At 35.3% G+C, this 16,280-nt stretch overlaps 3 protein-coding genes and 1 non-coding gene across 6 annotated transcripts in view; 2 read left to right on the top strand and 2 right to left on the bottom strand.

Moving 5' to 3' along the window:
- The window catches only part of LOC105952779 (protein SODIUM POTASSIUM ROOT DEFECTIVE 2), a 1,448-nt gene extending 269 nt beyond the window's left edge, over positions 1-1,179 (top strand). Inside the window, exons 1-3 of the mRNA XM_012976358.2 lie at positions 1-450; positions 554-629; positions 732-1,179. The exon at positions 1-450 is cut by the window's left edge and continues 269 nt beyond it. Of these exons, the coding sequence (XP_012831812.2) occupies positions 1-450; positions 554-629; positions 732-970 (765 nt within the window). The 3' untranslated portion in view covers positions 971-1,179. The remainder of the gene's footprint in view (positions 451-553; positions 630-731) is intronic.
- Positions 1,180-1,321: 142 nt separating this feature from the next.
- Positions 1,322-1,413, bottom strand: TRNAY-GUA (transfer RNA tyrosine (anticodon GUA)). Its single transcript is given in 2 exon segments — positions 1,322-1,357; positions 1,377-1,413. It is a non-coding gene; the product is annotated as a tRNA-Tyr (tRNA).
- A 975-nt stretch (positions 1,414-2,388) lies between these two features.
- Positions 2,389-3,254, top strand: LOC105952706 (uncharacterized). Its single transcript, XM_012976291.2, has one exon. It carries the CDS (start codon positions 2,395-2,397, stop codon positions 3,040-3,042), a length of 648 nt encoding a protein of 215 aa, XP_012831745.2. The 5' UTR covers positions 2,389-2,394; the 3' UTR covers positions 3,043-3,254.
- A 5,554-nt stretch (positions 3,255-8,808) lies between these two features.
- On the bottom strand, positions 8,809-14,166 carry LOC105952914 (uncharacterized). 3 transcript variants are annotated; one of them, XM_012976510.2, is made up of 6 exons: positions 13,870-14,166; positions 13,452-13,721; positions 12,536-12,621; positions 10,491-12,416; positions 9,681-9,837; positions 8,809-9,541 (listed from the first exon to the last, which is right to left on the bottom strand). In XM_012976510.2, exons 2-6 carry the CDS (start codon positions 13,498-13,500, stop codon positions 8,940-8,942), a joined length of 2,820 nt encoding a protein of 939 aa, XP_012831964.1. In that variant the 5' UTR covers positions 13,501-13,721; positions 13,870-14,166; the 3' UTR covers positions 8,809-8,939. The 3 variants fall into 3 exon arrangements, with proteins under 3 accessions (XP_012831964.1, XP_088681038.1, XP_012831962.1); XM_088824912.1 differs by having other exon boundaries at positions 13,991-14,166; XM_012976508.2 differs by lacking the exon at positions 13,870-14,166 and having other exon boundaries at positions 13,452-13,831.
- Between the last annotated feature and the right edge of the window lie 2,114 nt (positions 14,167-16,280).

Genomic DNA, 16,280 nt, shown 5'->3' with positions numbered 1-16,280 from the left:
GCCGCCGCCGGCAGCAGCAGCCCCGCCATCGACCGACACAACCCGATAATCACCGACTCCAGAAGATCGTCAACTTACTCCATACAAGCCATCCCTCCACCTCACCAAAAGAAGAAGAAAAGGAATAAAAAAATCCCTTTGAAGGAAAATGTTGATCACTCCAATCACAAGAAAAATATCGATATTACCGACGGTGGCGGTGACGGTGAGAGTATCAAAATCACTACTACTACTACTACTGCTACTGGAAGGAGGAGCTTCCTCTGTACCAAGCCAGGTGATTTTATCACCCCTTCACCAGGCTCTTCTACTAGGTTCTTGTTGAGTACCGATCAAAACCTCGTCCTCAACGACTCCGATTTCGTTCCGTCGCTCAAATCGGAAACTCCCATTGCTAATTATACGAAACCACCATCCTTTTCATCTGCTTCTTCTACTGATCATGATCAGGTTCTTGTGTTTCTCATGCTAATTAAATATTCTTTTTTGTATTAGTAATTATTTAATTGGAATTTCTTTTGTTTTTTTGTTTTTTTTTTTAATTATTTTGCAGGTGGTTGTGCTAAGAGTGTCTTTGCACTGCAGAGGATGTGAAAGGAAAATGAGAAAGCATATTTCAAGAATGGAAGGTCTTTTTTATATTTCTCAACAAATAATAAATAACCTATGTGTGTATATATAGTTGTAAATTACTAAATTGCCCTTGGTACTACTACTATTTGTTTGTGCAGGAGTGAAATCTTTCAACATAGACTTTGCAGCAAAGAAGGTGACTGTCACCGGAAAAGTAACTCCGGTGGAGGTGCTCTCGAGCATATCGAAGGTCAAGAATGCGCAACTTTGGCCTCCCACCATTTCTTCATCCACCCCGCCGCCTCCGCCGCCGCTCAATCGGAGTAACTCGTTGGAATTCGAGAATAAAGGAGATGGTGCAGCATATCATGTTACAGATAAACGGTTCTTGTTTTAATTAAGGAAAAAACAAAAAAGTGTGGTGTAATTTCATTTCAGTGCTGCGAGAATTTGGTTTTAGTGTATCAATTTTATAATAGATTTGGTTTTGAACTTAAAATTTGGTAAGTAGATTTGCTTATGCATATGTTTGTAGGTGGCACTGAAAGTTCATGTGTTGCACCCTCATCTTCTTTTCTTCTTTTTTCTCATTAAGTTTGTATTTACTATTTACCAAAAAAAAAAAACAATTGTCTCAGATATGGGTGGTAAACGAGCTGAGCCGACTATAAAAATGATCGAACTCGAGTTTTTTGAGTTCCAACTCTAGCTTTTTTTTTTCCGCCAAAAAAAAGATAAAAACATGAAATCCGACCTGCCGGATTCGAACCAGCGACCTAAGGATATCTATCAGGAATTTCCTACTACAGTCCTCCGCTCTACCAACTGAGCTAAGGTCGGTTTCGTGACATCGGTTGTGCAATAATTAAATATAACATGTTTATCATGAGAAGATTAATAATTGACAATGATAAAGAACACGTCACACTATATATAATTCATAGCAAGTAAAATATTTTATATATTCCACATTTTATTGATTTTTTTCATGATCAGATCAAATAATTTTTCGCAAATATGTTATATAATAGATAATTTTTCAGCGTAATTTCAATTTTTTTAAATAATATTATAAATACAAATTTTGTGTGTATTAATTTGAATTAGAAAAGAAACATCGATTTTTAACTAATAACAGAGAACCCGATTATTATGCCAATGTGCAATTAGAGTTTTGCATGCAATTTATCCGTAAATATTGATGCTTGGTCAGTGTATAGATGATTGATCCTATTTTTTCTCCAAATAGAATTACTAAAATATCCTTGGCAATTATTGTTTGTGTGGTAAAGAGTAACCGAAAATAACGCAATTAATGCTTAATCGAGAATCTAAAAATACAAATAATATGGGAAAAATGGAGTACAATACTCAGGCGTCTCACTAATTTCCTTAATTTTTAATTAATATTACAATTAATCAACAAATGTAATATTTCAAAAGAATATCGATTGTGAAATAGTATTATTACTTTATTAGTAGTTAGTACCAAAGATCTATAGTGCAATAATAATAATAATAATAATAATAATAATAATACTAATAATAATAATAATAATAATAATAATAATAATAATAATAATAATAACAATAATAATAATTTTTATTGCAATTAAATAAAAATAAAAATATTAATTATTACCAATATGCAAAATTATGCCACGTGTTAATCTTCAAAATAAATCCCTAAGATAGGGTGTGCGTTGCGATTTATAGTAAACAAACCCAAGTTTTTTCTCAAAATCTGTTAAATTTTCTAATTTTAAACCAACAAATTAAATTATTAATTAAATCATTAATTTTCTCCATCTCCCAACAAATATGAACAACAACAATGGAGGCAACGACGAACACCACCTCAACCTCTCCCTCTCCACAACAACTCCACCACCATGGTCAACAAATGTCCGTATCTCCACGCGCCACCAGCGTCCCCACCGCCGCCGCAGCCCAAAGCAAACCGCCGTAGCTGTAGCCGGAGCAGGAGCCATCCCGCCGCCGTATCCATGGGCCACGTCGCGGCGCGCCGCCGTGCACGACCTCCGCCACCTGCAGGCGAGCGGGATAAGCAGGATCGCCGGAGACGTGCAGTGCAAGAGGTGCGAGAGGACGTACGAGGTGGAGTTCGACCTGCATGAAAAGTTTAGGGCGGTGGCGAGTTACGTGGTGCGGAACAGGGAGGAGATGAGGCAGCGTGCGCCGGCGGCGTGGATGAACCCGACCCTGCCCGACTGCAGATTCTGCGGGCAGGGTAACTGCGTGAAGCCCGTGTTGACGACGAAGAAGAAGTCGATTAACTGGCTGTTCTTGTTTCTCGGTGAGTTGATTGGGTGCTGCAAACTCGCTGAGTTGAAGTATTTCTGTAAGCATACCAAGAATCATAGAACTGGTGCTAAAGATAGGGTTTTGTATCTCACTTATTTGGAGATTTGTAGGCAGCTTGATCCCATTGGCCCTTATGATCCTTGAATTTTATTATTATTATTATTATTATTATTATTATTATTATTATTATTATTATTATTATTATTATTATTATTATTATTTTTTTTTTTTTTTTTTTTTTTTTGAGTTCGTTGAATTTTGATGATTGTTTTATATTGTTTTGTTGAATCCCTTTGTTGGTTGATTGCATTTGCTTTGTTTTTTATGAGGATTGTTTTTATGTTGTTTTATTACTACATTTAATTCTCTATAAATTAACGAAGTGATAACTAGCAGAATTCTATTAATTTAGTGAAATATTAAATTATTGGACTAATAATAATTTAGTATGTTTTTAACGAGTCGGGACCAGAATAAACTATTATTTTATTAATTTATCGAGGTTCTAGCTACTATAGTATCTTAAACAAAATTGAATTTTTTTCATTTGTATTATCTGTCAATTTAAATTTCCAACCTTAATTACTAAATTTCCAATTTATACCATGGTTAATTCTTTTCAGCATTTTTTTCTTTTTTTAACTATAATGAAATTCTTAATACACGTACAAAGCCAAAAAAACGTCTATAGACAGAGAAAGAAAAGAGTATTAAAAAAGGAAAAAAAAAAAAGAGAGGGGGGTGGGGTTTATTTATTTATTTATTTTTTTTTTTTTTTTTTTTAATTGTTGGCTAAAATTAAGGGAGATAACAACCTAATTAGGCAATTTCAAATTAATTCCTCAATAATAGTAATAATAAATAAAGTACTCTATTATATAGTATATAATATATATCACACTTTCCAAACGATAATGGATTTACTACTATATTAGTTCGTAATCCGTTTTAATTGATTCCCTAATAATAATAATTTCAAATAATATATTATATATATCACATTCTCCAAAAATAATAAATTACAGAAAAGAATATGGTAACAGAAACGAATCACAAATAAAAAAAAGCAATATATGTAATATATTAACACAATATACCTAAAAAATAAACCAATATGATTTTTCAAATCAAATAAAATTAAATCAACCCAATTTTAATTAAACTTTACTCAAATCAATACTCCCCACCTCATATCTTATATATATATAGCAAACAGAACATAATTGAATTATCAAACAATTATAATATACAATTTAATTATATTTTTTTGGAAATTAAAAGATGAAGATAATTCAAATTATGCTGTGTGCAATTGTTTTACAAGCAATTGTTGTTTTAGGGCTTCCGAAAGAAGAAATCACCACCGTCCAAAAAATGATAATCGGACGGCTGCCGAAAGGAATCTTCCATCCCCCATCTGGTCCGTCAGAGTACCCCAACGTTCCACCGCCGCCGGAGCCATATTACAGCCGTCAGATTTCCGCCGATCGGAATAAGATGGTAATCGGACGGCTGCCGAAAGGAATCTTCCATCCCCCATCTGGTCCGTCCCAGTACCCCCCTGAAGTTCCACCGCCGCCGCCGCCATATTAGCCGTCAGATTTCCCCCAACGTTCCGGCGGCTGAGAGGAGAGCTCGTTAAGTTTCCGCCACCACTGCCGCCGCCGCCGGGTTCGATGACGGATCTATATATATATATATATATATATATATATATATATATATATATATATATATAAGTATAACTTCCCTGTAATCAAATTAAATAATGGAAGTTTAATTATAATAAAAGTCATTATTTTATCTATGATGGTAATTAATCAACCATTGTACTTTATTTAATCGCTCAAATTACAACATAAGAAAATGAAGTAAGAGTTTGATGGCATTTCCCATGCAAAAGTAATGTTAATGAACGTCGAAAATAATATTTAGTCCTTGTTTGCTTAGTGCTATTAATCTCTATTAACTAAATAGTATGGGTTAGTAAGATGTTTGGTTGACGAGATTCGTATTTAGTCAAGTCCGCTACTACACTCAAAACCCGCAATTAAGTGCTATTATTTGGTTAAATTAGTAGCATTTCTTCCCTGCGATTAATTTTGTAGGGGTGACTAAAAGAGGAAAATACAATTTTAACCTTACAACCATATCTTAATTTTTTTAATTAAAATACTTTTTAAACAATTCACATTCAATACTAGAATTTAACAAATTTAATACAAGATTTAATCTAACGAATCAAACATCTTACTGATTAAATAATTAATTAGTTAGTGAAGTATTAATCCAATCTCACTTAATCCAATGTAATCTGATATAGGTAAGCAAACGAGGCCTTAAAAGATTGAATAATAAAGGAAAAATATAATAAAAAATAGCTCTCAATATGAAAAATATATCAATGAATGTAGTCAATAGAAGAAAACTTATGTCATTTCTTGAAAAGAAATGCATTTCTAAATAAATAAAAAATATGATTAAGAACATAAATAAATACACGTCTTTCAGTAAACGTAGAATATTTTATTTTATAAATTCAAATATAGCACCAAAACTCTATTTAAAACCTTTATTATTTGCCAAAACATTGCATTATTTAATCATCAAAATATGAGTTTATCAAATTTTAGCATATATAACACAGACTAGTTATGTCTAGTGCAGACGCGGTCGTTTTTTCTGGATTTGTGAAGTTTTCCTATTTCGAAATTTTCCACCATTTTTGTATGTTTTTAATCTACAAAAATTCTCCGCTCGAAGTAAAACCTCTATTTTTTCAATTTCAGGACACATTTTGAGTTTAGTGTTTTTCCCCAATTTAACTCTAAAAGTAAAATAACCAATATTAAATTTAGAAATTCAACACTAAATATAATAAATTTAAATATAAGAGTAAAATTGGGACTTTTATCTAGAACAATAAAGTTAAATAGATGATAAATAATTGGACTGGGATTCTTTTTTAAAAATAATTAAATAAAAATGATCTGCATTTACTAAAAGTCCTCATGTATTTACCATTTTAGATATATTAATGGTCCACGGATAAGTTTTTGATGGTTTTTCTTGTAAAAAAATCAAATTGTGCTGATAAGGATAAAAAGTTATTTTATTTGAGTAATACCAATCAAGTAATTTTTTGATGGGTTTTCTTGTAAAAAAATCAAATTGTGCTGATAAGGATAAAAAGTTATTTTATTTGAGTAATACCAATCAAGTGTACTAAATTAAAGACCAAAAGAGTTGAATCTTGGTCAAAAGAAACCCTTAAAAAATTGTCTCAATCTTCAATGGTTTACACGAAATCATATCTAACTTTATGATGGATTTTCAAAATAATAATAATTGGAAATAAATTATGCTATAAATCTTTGAATAGATTGTATTAATCTTAAATTTCCTAAAAATTCAAAAAAAAAAAAAAAACGCACCAATCTGATAAAGTGAATCAACTTATATTATAATTATATTCCCACTTATATAAGTAGGGGCGCCTCCACATTAGAGGATTCGGAAAGAATATAAAATTTTAATTATTTTATTTTCTAGAAGATATGAAGATAACTCAAATTCTGTTTTGTGCAATTCTTTTACAAGCGATTCTGGTTTTGGTGATTGGGAACAAAGAAATCATCACAACCGCCGAAGAGAAGGCGATGATAATCGGACGGCTGCCGAAAGGAGTCCCGATTCCCCCATCTGGTCCATCGAGAGATGAACCCTACATTCCACCGGTTCATCGTGTCCGTCCAATTTCGACCAATCAGAGGAAGATGATAATCGGACAGCTCCCGAGAGGAGTTCCGATTCCCCCATCTGGTCCATCGAGAGATGAACCCTACATTCCACCGGTTCATCGCGTCCGTCCAATTTCGACCAATCAGAGGAAGATGATAATCGGACGGCTCCCCAGAGGAGTTCCGATTCCCCCGTCGGGTCCGGCCCCTTATGATCCCAACCATCCGGCGGCCGAGAGAAGAGCTCGTTAACTTTAATCCGTTTGTGTATTTATTCATGCAATCGAATACGAGTTTTATTAATATAATAAATTTATAATTTTATGATGATAACCAATCTTTGCTATATACTCCCTCTGTTCTATAATATTTCTCTCTTTTGAGAATTTATTTTGTTCCATATTATCTGTCACTTTACAATTTCAATGATGCATTAACTGTTTACTTTTCAATTTTACCCTCATTAACTCCACAGCACTCTTCCTGCATTAATTAATAAATAAGGGTATTTTGGTCCATCAATATTTATTTTCCTAAAATCAAGACATATTTATTGAGATTCTTAAGATTTGTGCCAAAGTGAAAAATGACAGGAGTATATATCATCTGACTGCCGATTCACGAATAGTTAGATGTTACACCTAGTTAGTAAATAGATATACATAACATACAAATGAGTGTGTACTAACACCTAATTTTGCCGGTTCATGTATTATATTATAAAAATAAATGTGCATGTATACGAATTGATTATATATTATTAAATACATAACATTTTTCAAAAAAAGAATATTTAATGAGCACGTTTTGATTCTGACGTTATAATGTTATATATGGATCAGATCAAAATTCTAGATTCCTGTAATCAGATTACTGTAATCTCAATCAATGCCCAACCATATGTTCTGTGTATATATATACAACAACTATGGTGTGGAGATTAATTACAAAAAATCATACCAGCAATTCGATTTTCTTCGGAAAATAGAAAAACATGAAAAACTCGAAGATTTTTCTGATCACGCTGATTTTAGCCCTAATTTTGGGATTTGGCTCTTACGATTCGAATGCCAGATCTCTGGGGATGAAGAAAGAGGAGGCGCAAAGCGCCGGGAAATCATCTCTACAGGGGGAGAAACGCAGCGGACCGTCGACACCGAAAGAGCCGCCGCGCAGCGTAGATTGGGAGAAGCGGAGCGGACCGTCGACACCGAAAGAGCCGCCGAGCAGTGTAGATTGGGGGAAGCGGAGCGGACCGTCGACACCTAAGGAACCGCCGAGCAGTGTAGAATGGGAGAAGCGGAGTGGACCGTCGACACCGAAAGAGCCGCCGAGCAGTGTAGATTGGGAGAAGCGGAGCGGACCGTCGACACCTAAGGAACCGCCGAGCAGTGTAGAATGGGAGAAGCGTAGTGGACCGTCGACACCGAAAGAGCCGCCGAGCAGCGTAGATTGGGAGAAGCGGAGCGGACCGTCGACACCTAAGGAACCGCCGAGCAGTGTAGAATGGGAGAAGCGTAGTGGACCGTCGATCCCGAAAGAACCGCCGCACAGCGTTAAAAGGGAGGCTCTTCCGCCACCTCCGCCGCCGATTCCAAGTTTATAAGGTGGCGGCCGCTCTTGTGTCTTGGCTTTCATGCAGTCAATTTGAATATAAGGGGACTGCTTGCTATTTATCAAATAATTAGCTGAATAAATGAAAGTCGATTTTTTTTTTTCCTGTGTCGATTTACTAAATTAAACTTTTTTTTATTCATCGTCGCCTAAATTGTCAATTTTAGACCAAAATTGAACGGAATCCAAATCAATTCAAGGTAAATAGAGTTGGGGTAAATTAGTCTTTTCCTCCCACACCACTTTGATCCTGCTTCTTTTCAAAATGGGTGTAGGTGGAAAAGACTAATATACCCCCACTCTTATTCACCTAGAATGCACGTGATTTGAATTCCGTCCAATTTTGGCCAAACATGGACAATTTCAACGCTGGTGCAAGTATGCCCGTACAACTTTTTTTTTTTCGTTCAAAAGGTAAAATACTAAAACGTCAAAAGTTTAAAGATTTCAATAGAAGATGCAAAAATCCATTTCAGCAACATCTACAACATTTTGGAAACTAAAGAAAATATTACTACAACTCACAATGCATAAGCACAATAATTGGCTCACAACATTTGATTCAACTCAATATATTTATTACCATTCTTTACGTAACCAACATTTTTCTTTCTCATCTCCCTATCTTACCACCTAATTACCTCTACACCCCTTCAATTAAAAGTTACCTATTTAAAAAAATAAAAATCAGTTACACAGAACCTCAATTATCATATCATCTATCAACAGCTTCTCGATTTCGCTACCAATTATATCAATCTCGCCTTTAAAACCCGACCACTGCATATCCCGGTCGAGTTCTCTATCCAATCTCTCCAGGCTGGCGAAGTCTTGATTGATCAACTTCTCAATAGCATCTCTAATCCCTTCATTCTGCAATTTACAATTCTGCCCTGCTAATTTCGGCATCACCCACGGGCATAAGTCAACGTGCTCTTCGAAAATCTCCACCAGTGCTGAATTTACTTTGTCGAACAGCAATCTCCTTTCGGAACTCGAGTTTTCGTCGCTGTATTTTTTCTCGAGTTTGTTGAACAATTTCGGGTCCAAAGGGCAATCTCGTGAATACCACGATGTTTCGAATATATTGAAGTCAGATTCTTCGATACCAGAATCGATTAGCACATCAAGAACGTAGGAGATTTCCCAGCCTTGGTCTCCTAATTCGTACTTTTCTTCGGAAAAATTTGGAGATGGCTGTGTGACTTCTTCCTCAATTGGAACAAGTGTGAACGCCTCAGCACATGCACCCTTCTCCATCTTGAGCAGCTGGAGTTGCATCCTGAGTTCTAAACAAAAAACAATAATAATAATAATAATAATAATATAAAATAAAATAATTATGTCTTATATCATCATGCATGGACCAAAATTTTCATTTTGAATCGTATTACATGAAGTCGACTGAAAAGAGTCACAGTTTCTTACCATGAAGTTCAGCACCGACTCTCTCAAAACTTTCGGAGGATGATGTTTCTTCTGTAAACGGGACCTCAAGAACTGAGATTGGACTAGGATAATCCGGTTCAGCTCCAAGGCAATGCAAGGAAGAAGAGTCTTGTTTGGGCGGTCCATTGTGCAATGCCTGAAATATCACATATAAACGAAGTGCTTGTTATACATAAAAGTTAAAGGAGTTCAGTTAGTATTGCACCCTGCATCTTGAAAAAATAAAAGTAGCCCAACTAACATATGAACCGACGATAATAATAAGTAATAACTCCATAAACAATATCGGAAAAGGATACTTTGATTGCACACGTTTTCCACCTCCCTCCCAGAACCAATCCTCTTTAAAGAATGACAACATAGTATTTTAGAATAGTCAAATATATATTGGACTACTAGAACCAATGATGAATGTATACCACAGGATTGAAATGATAATTTGACTTGTGGAAAAATTATTGTGAAGTATGAAGAGCCATCTTTTTTCGTAAATTGTTATGACTTCCAGGTTATTAGTGCATAACAGGAAACAAATAAAGAAGGAATGACTGTGAAATGGCTAAACAGATATCTGGTAATTAAGTAATACAATGGTGTACTCAAGTAGCAACAATCAGCACCATTTAAAGCAACACCTCTACATACGTTTATTCAATGCATGGCAATTTACCGAAAGTTGAAGGAGAGGATAAACCCTTCCCAGCATAACTAAAGTGAAGAAAAATAATAGGTATATTGAAGGGTGCAGTAAAAAAAATACTCTTGCTCAAGGGAAGTGACGATCAATACCTGCAGGCTGGAATCCTCTTCATTATGAAGAGTAGAGTTGTGGCCGGGGTATTCCGAAGGCAGGGTTGAGTTCCCAGATCCAGAAACCATCATTACATCAACTGGAGGACTTCTGCAAGTGTCGGACTTTGCATTCATCTGAAATACTGAATGCTCTTCAGATAAGTCTTTACTGTTGGCCTCCATTTGAATCTCAAAGTTGGCTTCTGATGAAGAGTCTATCTCATTAAGAAATTCGTACCGACAAGGACGAAGTTTCTTGCTCCTGGACTTGGAATCTTTAGAAGAACTATCTTCGTTATGACATGGATTTCCCTTTAGAACCTTACTTCTACCATTACGTTCAGAACCACTACGCCTCAGCTTCTTATCTTCTGCCACCTCATCATGGTAAGTGATTCTATGAGTTCTCCCCCTTCCACCTGTGTACGGAGGAAGCGATCTCGAACGAGATGGATTTCTGCTTATTTCATCTTTCCAACCATCTCTACTACTTATGCCTAGAGGAAAATCCCCAGTAGCAGTTCCATTATTACCAGGACTTGTCTTAACATTCAAACGGTTAGGCCTTGTTTCCCTATCAGGAAAGGCAAGCATTTCGCCTAATGTGCTGCCCTTGCTAATCATTTCCAAATCTTGATACTTGTGAGACATCTTCCACCTCTCAGATAATCGCTTCTTTGCTTCTCTATTTACAGACGTTTCGAACAAACTCGGAGATGGATACCTGCACAAGTTACTACCATCGAAGGACTTTCTACAAGATTTAAACACCTCCGACTCATTGCCTGAATCACTTTCGTTTGGGTCATACGAACTCTCGTCACCAATGTATCCTCTGAACCCGGAAGACTTTGCATCCATAGTCTCGTCAGAGCCATCTCTCATTCTCGTTGTAATTTCCTTTGCTATTTCTCTAGCTTCTTTAGACATGGACTTTGATAATCCCATTTTATGAGAGGAGTCCTTCCTCCTTCGCGACTCTGTTTCATTACCTCCAACACTTTGAAATTCCTTTATCTTCTTCAAGCTGGGATGATAGCCACTTGAGAAATCCGGTGATGAATTAGATGTGGCAGCTTTCTGCGTCTTCCCTAGGTTTGGCTTCAGAACAACAATCCTTGTAGGAAGAATGTTTTCACCCTTCTCCGCGTCTAATTGAGTTGAATTGCGAGAAGTATGACCTCTCCGTCGACTGTGTGGTTCAAGTAAAAGACCATCTTGACGTTTCACATGAGAAGTGGCATGGTGTTTACTTGAAGTATTTTTTTCGGATCCAAATACTTTGGCTTTGTTTTCGTACTTCTCGGAATTGGATGGCTTTAGGACTGCTATATGACTGCCAAGGGAATTCCCATGATCAACTTGTCCATCATGCAAATGCTTCATAAACAAGGAATTCGGTTGCCAGAGAAATCTCAGCAGTAAGTCCTTGTTGGAGTCAAGCATCTCTAAGGTGTCATCCAGCTCTTTAGAGTCCTGAAGCTTTTCATCGGTCGAAAGACGTTTTGCATCAAGAAACTTCTGCTGAATGAGTGCCATCTCTGGTTTTGTAAGAATCGAGCTGGCACTCCATCTCGAAGAACAACGACGATTCGCAACATGCGAAGCCTCCAAATCCTCATAAACATCCTTAAATTCTTGCTGCTCAGTTGACCGTCTTCTATTTGATCGGCCTTCGTGTGGTTGGCTATTTCTTTGGATATTTGATGAAACATTTCTCTGTGGGAGACTTTCTGAAAACCTTTTCGGTTGTCTGTGAACATGCCGAGGGGATGGCAGCCCTTCGAGACCCATTAATCTGGCAATGACACTTGGTGTCCGTCTCTTCGACTCAACTTCTTTTGACATTTCTTCTGCCAGTAACTTTTTCATTGGTTTACCAGCAACTCCTCCTAAGGGGCTGTTCCCCAACTCATGCATAAACTGTGGAGGCCAAATAGAAAACTGTTAAATCATAAAGCCACTCTATCGTTTGAGAAACTCATTTAATAAAGAAAACAAATTACAAATGCAAATTCAATAAAAAAGTAAATAACACAAACCATGTCATCCCTATTGCTTCCATCGATATAAGAACGAGCATGCGAAGACAAACTTAAAACAGCTTTCTGTTTCTGATGTCGAATTCCTGGATAAAAGTTCCAAGAGAACAATCTTAATCTTATGCGATAAGCATCAATTGAAATACTTAAAAAAATTACAGGAAAACGCAGCAAATCATGCAAATCAAAGATAAAATATAATCAGGTTTTGTATATAAAGGACTAGGCCCAGCAATTATAACCCATCATGAGTAGAAAATCCAAAAGAGCTGAAACCACTATAGAAAAGTTTCTTTCATATAGAAAAGTTTCTTTCATGCCACTTGCCAACAAAACAACGCATGAAGACTGCTAATGATCAAATCAGCCTCTGTTAAGGACTTTGCGCCTCACAGAAGCAAGAAAGAGCAAACATATGGAGAAAGATTCCCTTCCGCCACTTAAACGACTGAGTAACTTTTTTTCTTTTTTCAAAAAACACCATCATTATTAGAGTTTTGTGCAAGGGGACCAAAAGAATAAATTGTTTGGAATTTCTGTATAGACGCAAAGAGAGTCAAAACCACAGTAATTGCTTATTGTTTTAGCTTCAAAAGCCATCAATCACGGCGCAGTAGCCTTAAATTTCAAATCAAAGCATCTAATGTAAAAATTCACCGTGCAAAGTGCAAACTATAGTTATCGTTGAGGTGTAGTTTTTCTGCCTAAGAAATTAAAGAAGAAGCTCAACTTCTATCCAAAAATTAAAATCTCCAAAAAATAAACACACTAATCTGAACATTAACAAGCAATTGCAGACTTAGATACAGTATTTACTCTTCAGAGAAACCAAAAACGTGGTTAGATAAAGGTTCTGCAGCGAGATGACTGTTCGTACCCGAAGGATCAAACGAGACGAGAGATTACGAAAAATTACCTTCAATACCAGAAGCGCTTTTCGATTTCCTGTGTCGAGCTCTCTCCATTGTTTGTTTTTTTTTTCGAAAATTCAAATTATGCAGACGGCAACAAGAGCAAAAGGATAAAAAGATAAAAAGGAAGAAGAATATTATATTTTCAAAAACCGAGACACAAAAGAAAAGCGAGGCTAAATCTGATCGGAATTATCGGAAAAAGGCACGACACCACCTCGAATACCGTCGCCATTTTTAACCTAGCGCAGCATCTTCAGCTCATTTTCAAACACCTACAGTTCCAACAAAAAAATTCAAAAAAAAAAATCTCCGTCAGTAGTAGATCTTCCACCACATTCTAGAGAGAGAAAATTGAGGAAAAACTCCACGCCAACACACACACACAATGTAACAGAAAAGGAGAAAGAAAAAAATATATACGTTGTTGGAAATTACAGAGCGCATTCTAGAGAGAGAAAGAGTGTGGGCCTCTCTCTTCACACACAGTAGTGCCAGAGAGAGAGAGAAGGAGAAAAACCAAAAGTACTGCATCGATACGTACACATATAGTTTTAGAGAGAGAAATCACGGAGAACAAGTGAGATAGAGAGAGTGTGAGAGAGGCAGGCAGGCGGGCATTAATGACGGCAGTGTGTGTTGTGTGTGTGTGTATGAAAAGTGTAAATTTTTGAATTGGGAAATTTTGAAATTATATAGTAGACTGGTAGATTAGAGTTTAGATAGGTTGACACGAAGGGGTATATATATAGACTGTGCTATCTGCACTGTGAGAGTGGGGGAGTGAATAGTGGGGACCAATCCGACAAGTGGACCAATAACGACGTGCCACGTAGTTATTATTTTTGCGACGTGATTAAATTGCGATGTGGAAAGTTTGGGGGTATTTAAGGAAATTCGCAATTGAGAAATTAATATAACGACTTCAATTAATTCACCAAACGACATTAGAGAAACCAAATTCAAATAAAAATTAAATGTTTGGTATAAAAATTTAGAGCTTTAACATGAAATAATTGATAACATCACCTAATATCATAAATGGCACCGAGTTTGTAATAATTACTAGGGCAAATTACTGCAACCCTGCGGTATGTTTAAATTACGAAAAAATCATTCATGTTTTAGGTAATTATAACCACATTCCTCAACTATTTTTTTTGTTACACGTCCACCCTTACAGTGTTTATTTTACCTCTTGACGGAGGATTTTTTCGTAAAACAATGCATAGTTGAGATTGTGGATGCAACTATCCAAACATGAGAATTTTTGTATATTTGTGTTTATCTCGGGGGTGGCCGTAAATTGACCTAATTATTATATTCTTTCGTTCTTTTATTTCAAAAAGAAACCGAATGCCTTCAATCTGTAGAAAAAAGTTATGTAAAGCGCCCAGCAAGGGACGACCTATGTTCGAATCGAATCGCTTGTTAACAGTCGATTAAATCTAGTTTGTCAGACATGATTAGCCTAGAGTTGTTTACGTCTCTCATAGTTTAACAATTATTATACGATAGTGTAAATTTACTCAATACAATATTCATCGTTTCTTGTGAATGATGATAGATTTATAAAATTTTGGCAGTATTACAAAAGTAGCACTACAAAAGAAAGCTGTTTGTGTATTATTTTTCAAGAATCAAAGCCAGGATTTGGGGTGGTGAAATTATAGAATAGATTTTTTTTTTTCTGAATGGACCCAAAAAAGTTGACTGAATAAATGACAAAATAAGGTGACTTTATTTATTCCTGGTGTATGATTTAAAGTAGACAATTGTTTTCCGACTATAGTAATTTTTTTTTTTTAAATTTGTTTCATTTAATCGTATTGTGAACAATAGAAATAGTTAATTAACTTTAAATTAATAATAATAATCTCTGTTAGTAAAATACGATCTTCTTTTCCCACGTGGGAAAGTAGGAAAACTAAAAAAATGTGTATGATTGAATGATTATGTGTGGCCATGCAGTGATATACCAACATGATCATATTTTGTTTTTGTGCCTTCAATTCAACATAATATGGACAAATTTGATTGAATGGGTCCTGTCACGTTTACAATTATTTTATAAAGGGTAAATTAAAACTACCACTGAGGTATGGTTAAATTACAAAAATACTCATTTTGTTTGTGTAATTACAAACACCCCATCAACTATAAATCTTCTTACGCGCGGTTTCAAATTTAATGAAATCTTTAAGATTATATGGAATATTATCACTTTTGTACTCATTTTATCCCATTCGAATTCCACATTTTGAAACAAGATGATCATAATATGTGTTTTTTGGCTTGTATATATCAGTGCATCAGAAACAATATTTTTACACAAAACGAGTACAAACTAGAGCACATTCAACGAAATCTAGATGATTATATCGAATTTGACACCATAAGAGTGGAGATGTAAGAAAAAATCATAGTTGGGGGTTTTTTCATAAATTGATCATACCTCAGGGGTGGTTGTAATTTACCCTTTTATAAAATATATTTTTTATATATATATTTACATAAATGCATAAGGAATAACACTCTCATAAATTGATTTTTTTAAATAAAAATATTAGATGCCCTAATACCTCTTAAAAAAATTTAATGCGTAAGTGACAAAATTTTATTGAATTAGAAGTCTTAATACCTCTTAAAAAGGCCTAAAGCTACGAAAATTATGTGGCATATAGCCTAATTGTTAACACAAAATAGTCAATTAATGATAATGTAAAATATTAAGACCAAGATTAAACAATTATGTTTGTTAAAAAAAATGATAGATCCATTTAACTGCAGTAATTTGACTAAAAGGGGCATCATAGTTTAAAAAAAGAAAAAGG

This window comes from Erythranthe guttata, chromosome 10, assembly GCF_056151865.1.
Source record: "Erythranthe guttata isolate IM_541 chromosome 10, IM_541, whole genome shotgun sequence".
NCBI classification, from domain to species: Eukaryota; Viridiplantae; Streptophyta; class Magnoliopsida; order Lamiales; family Phrymaceae; genus Erythranthe; species Erythranthe guttata.
This window is presented reverse-complemented; position numbering and strand designations above follow the sequence as displayed.

Bases quoted from the DNA above. Each gene is read 5' to 3' on its own strand.
- LOC105952706 (XM_012976291.2), top strand. From the start codon at position 2,395: ATGAACAACAACAATGGAGGCAACGACGAACACCACCTCAACCTCTCC.
- LOC105952914 (XM_012976510.2), bottom strand. From the start codon at position 13,500: ATGGAGAGAGCTCGACACAGGAAATCGAAAAGCGCTTCTGGTATTGAA. The intron at 9,838-10,490 runs GTATTGATCGTC...GTGATATTTCAG, and splicing joins AAGAGGATTCCAGCCTGCAG to GCATTGCACAATGGACCGCC. The intron at 9,542-9,680 runs GTAAGAAACTGT...TTTTTTGTTTAG, and splicing joins AGTCGGTGCTGAACTTCATG to AACTCAGGATGCAACTCCAG.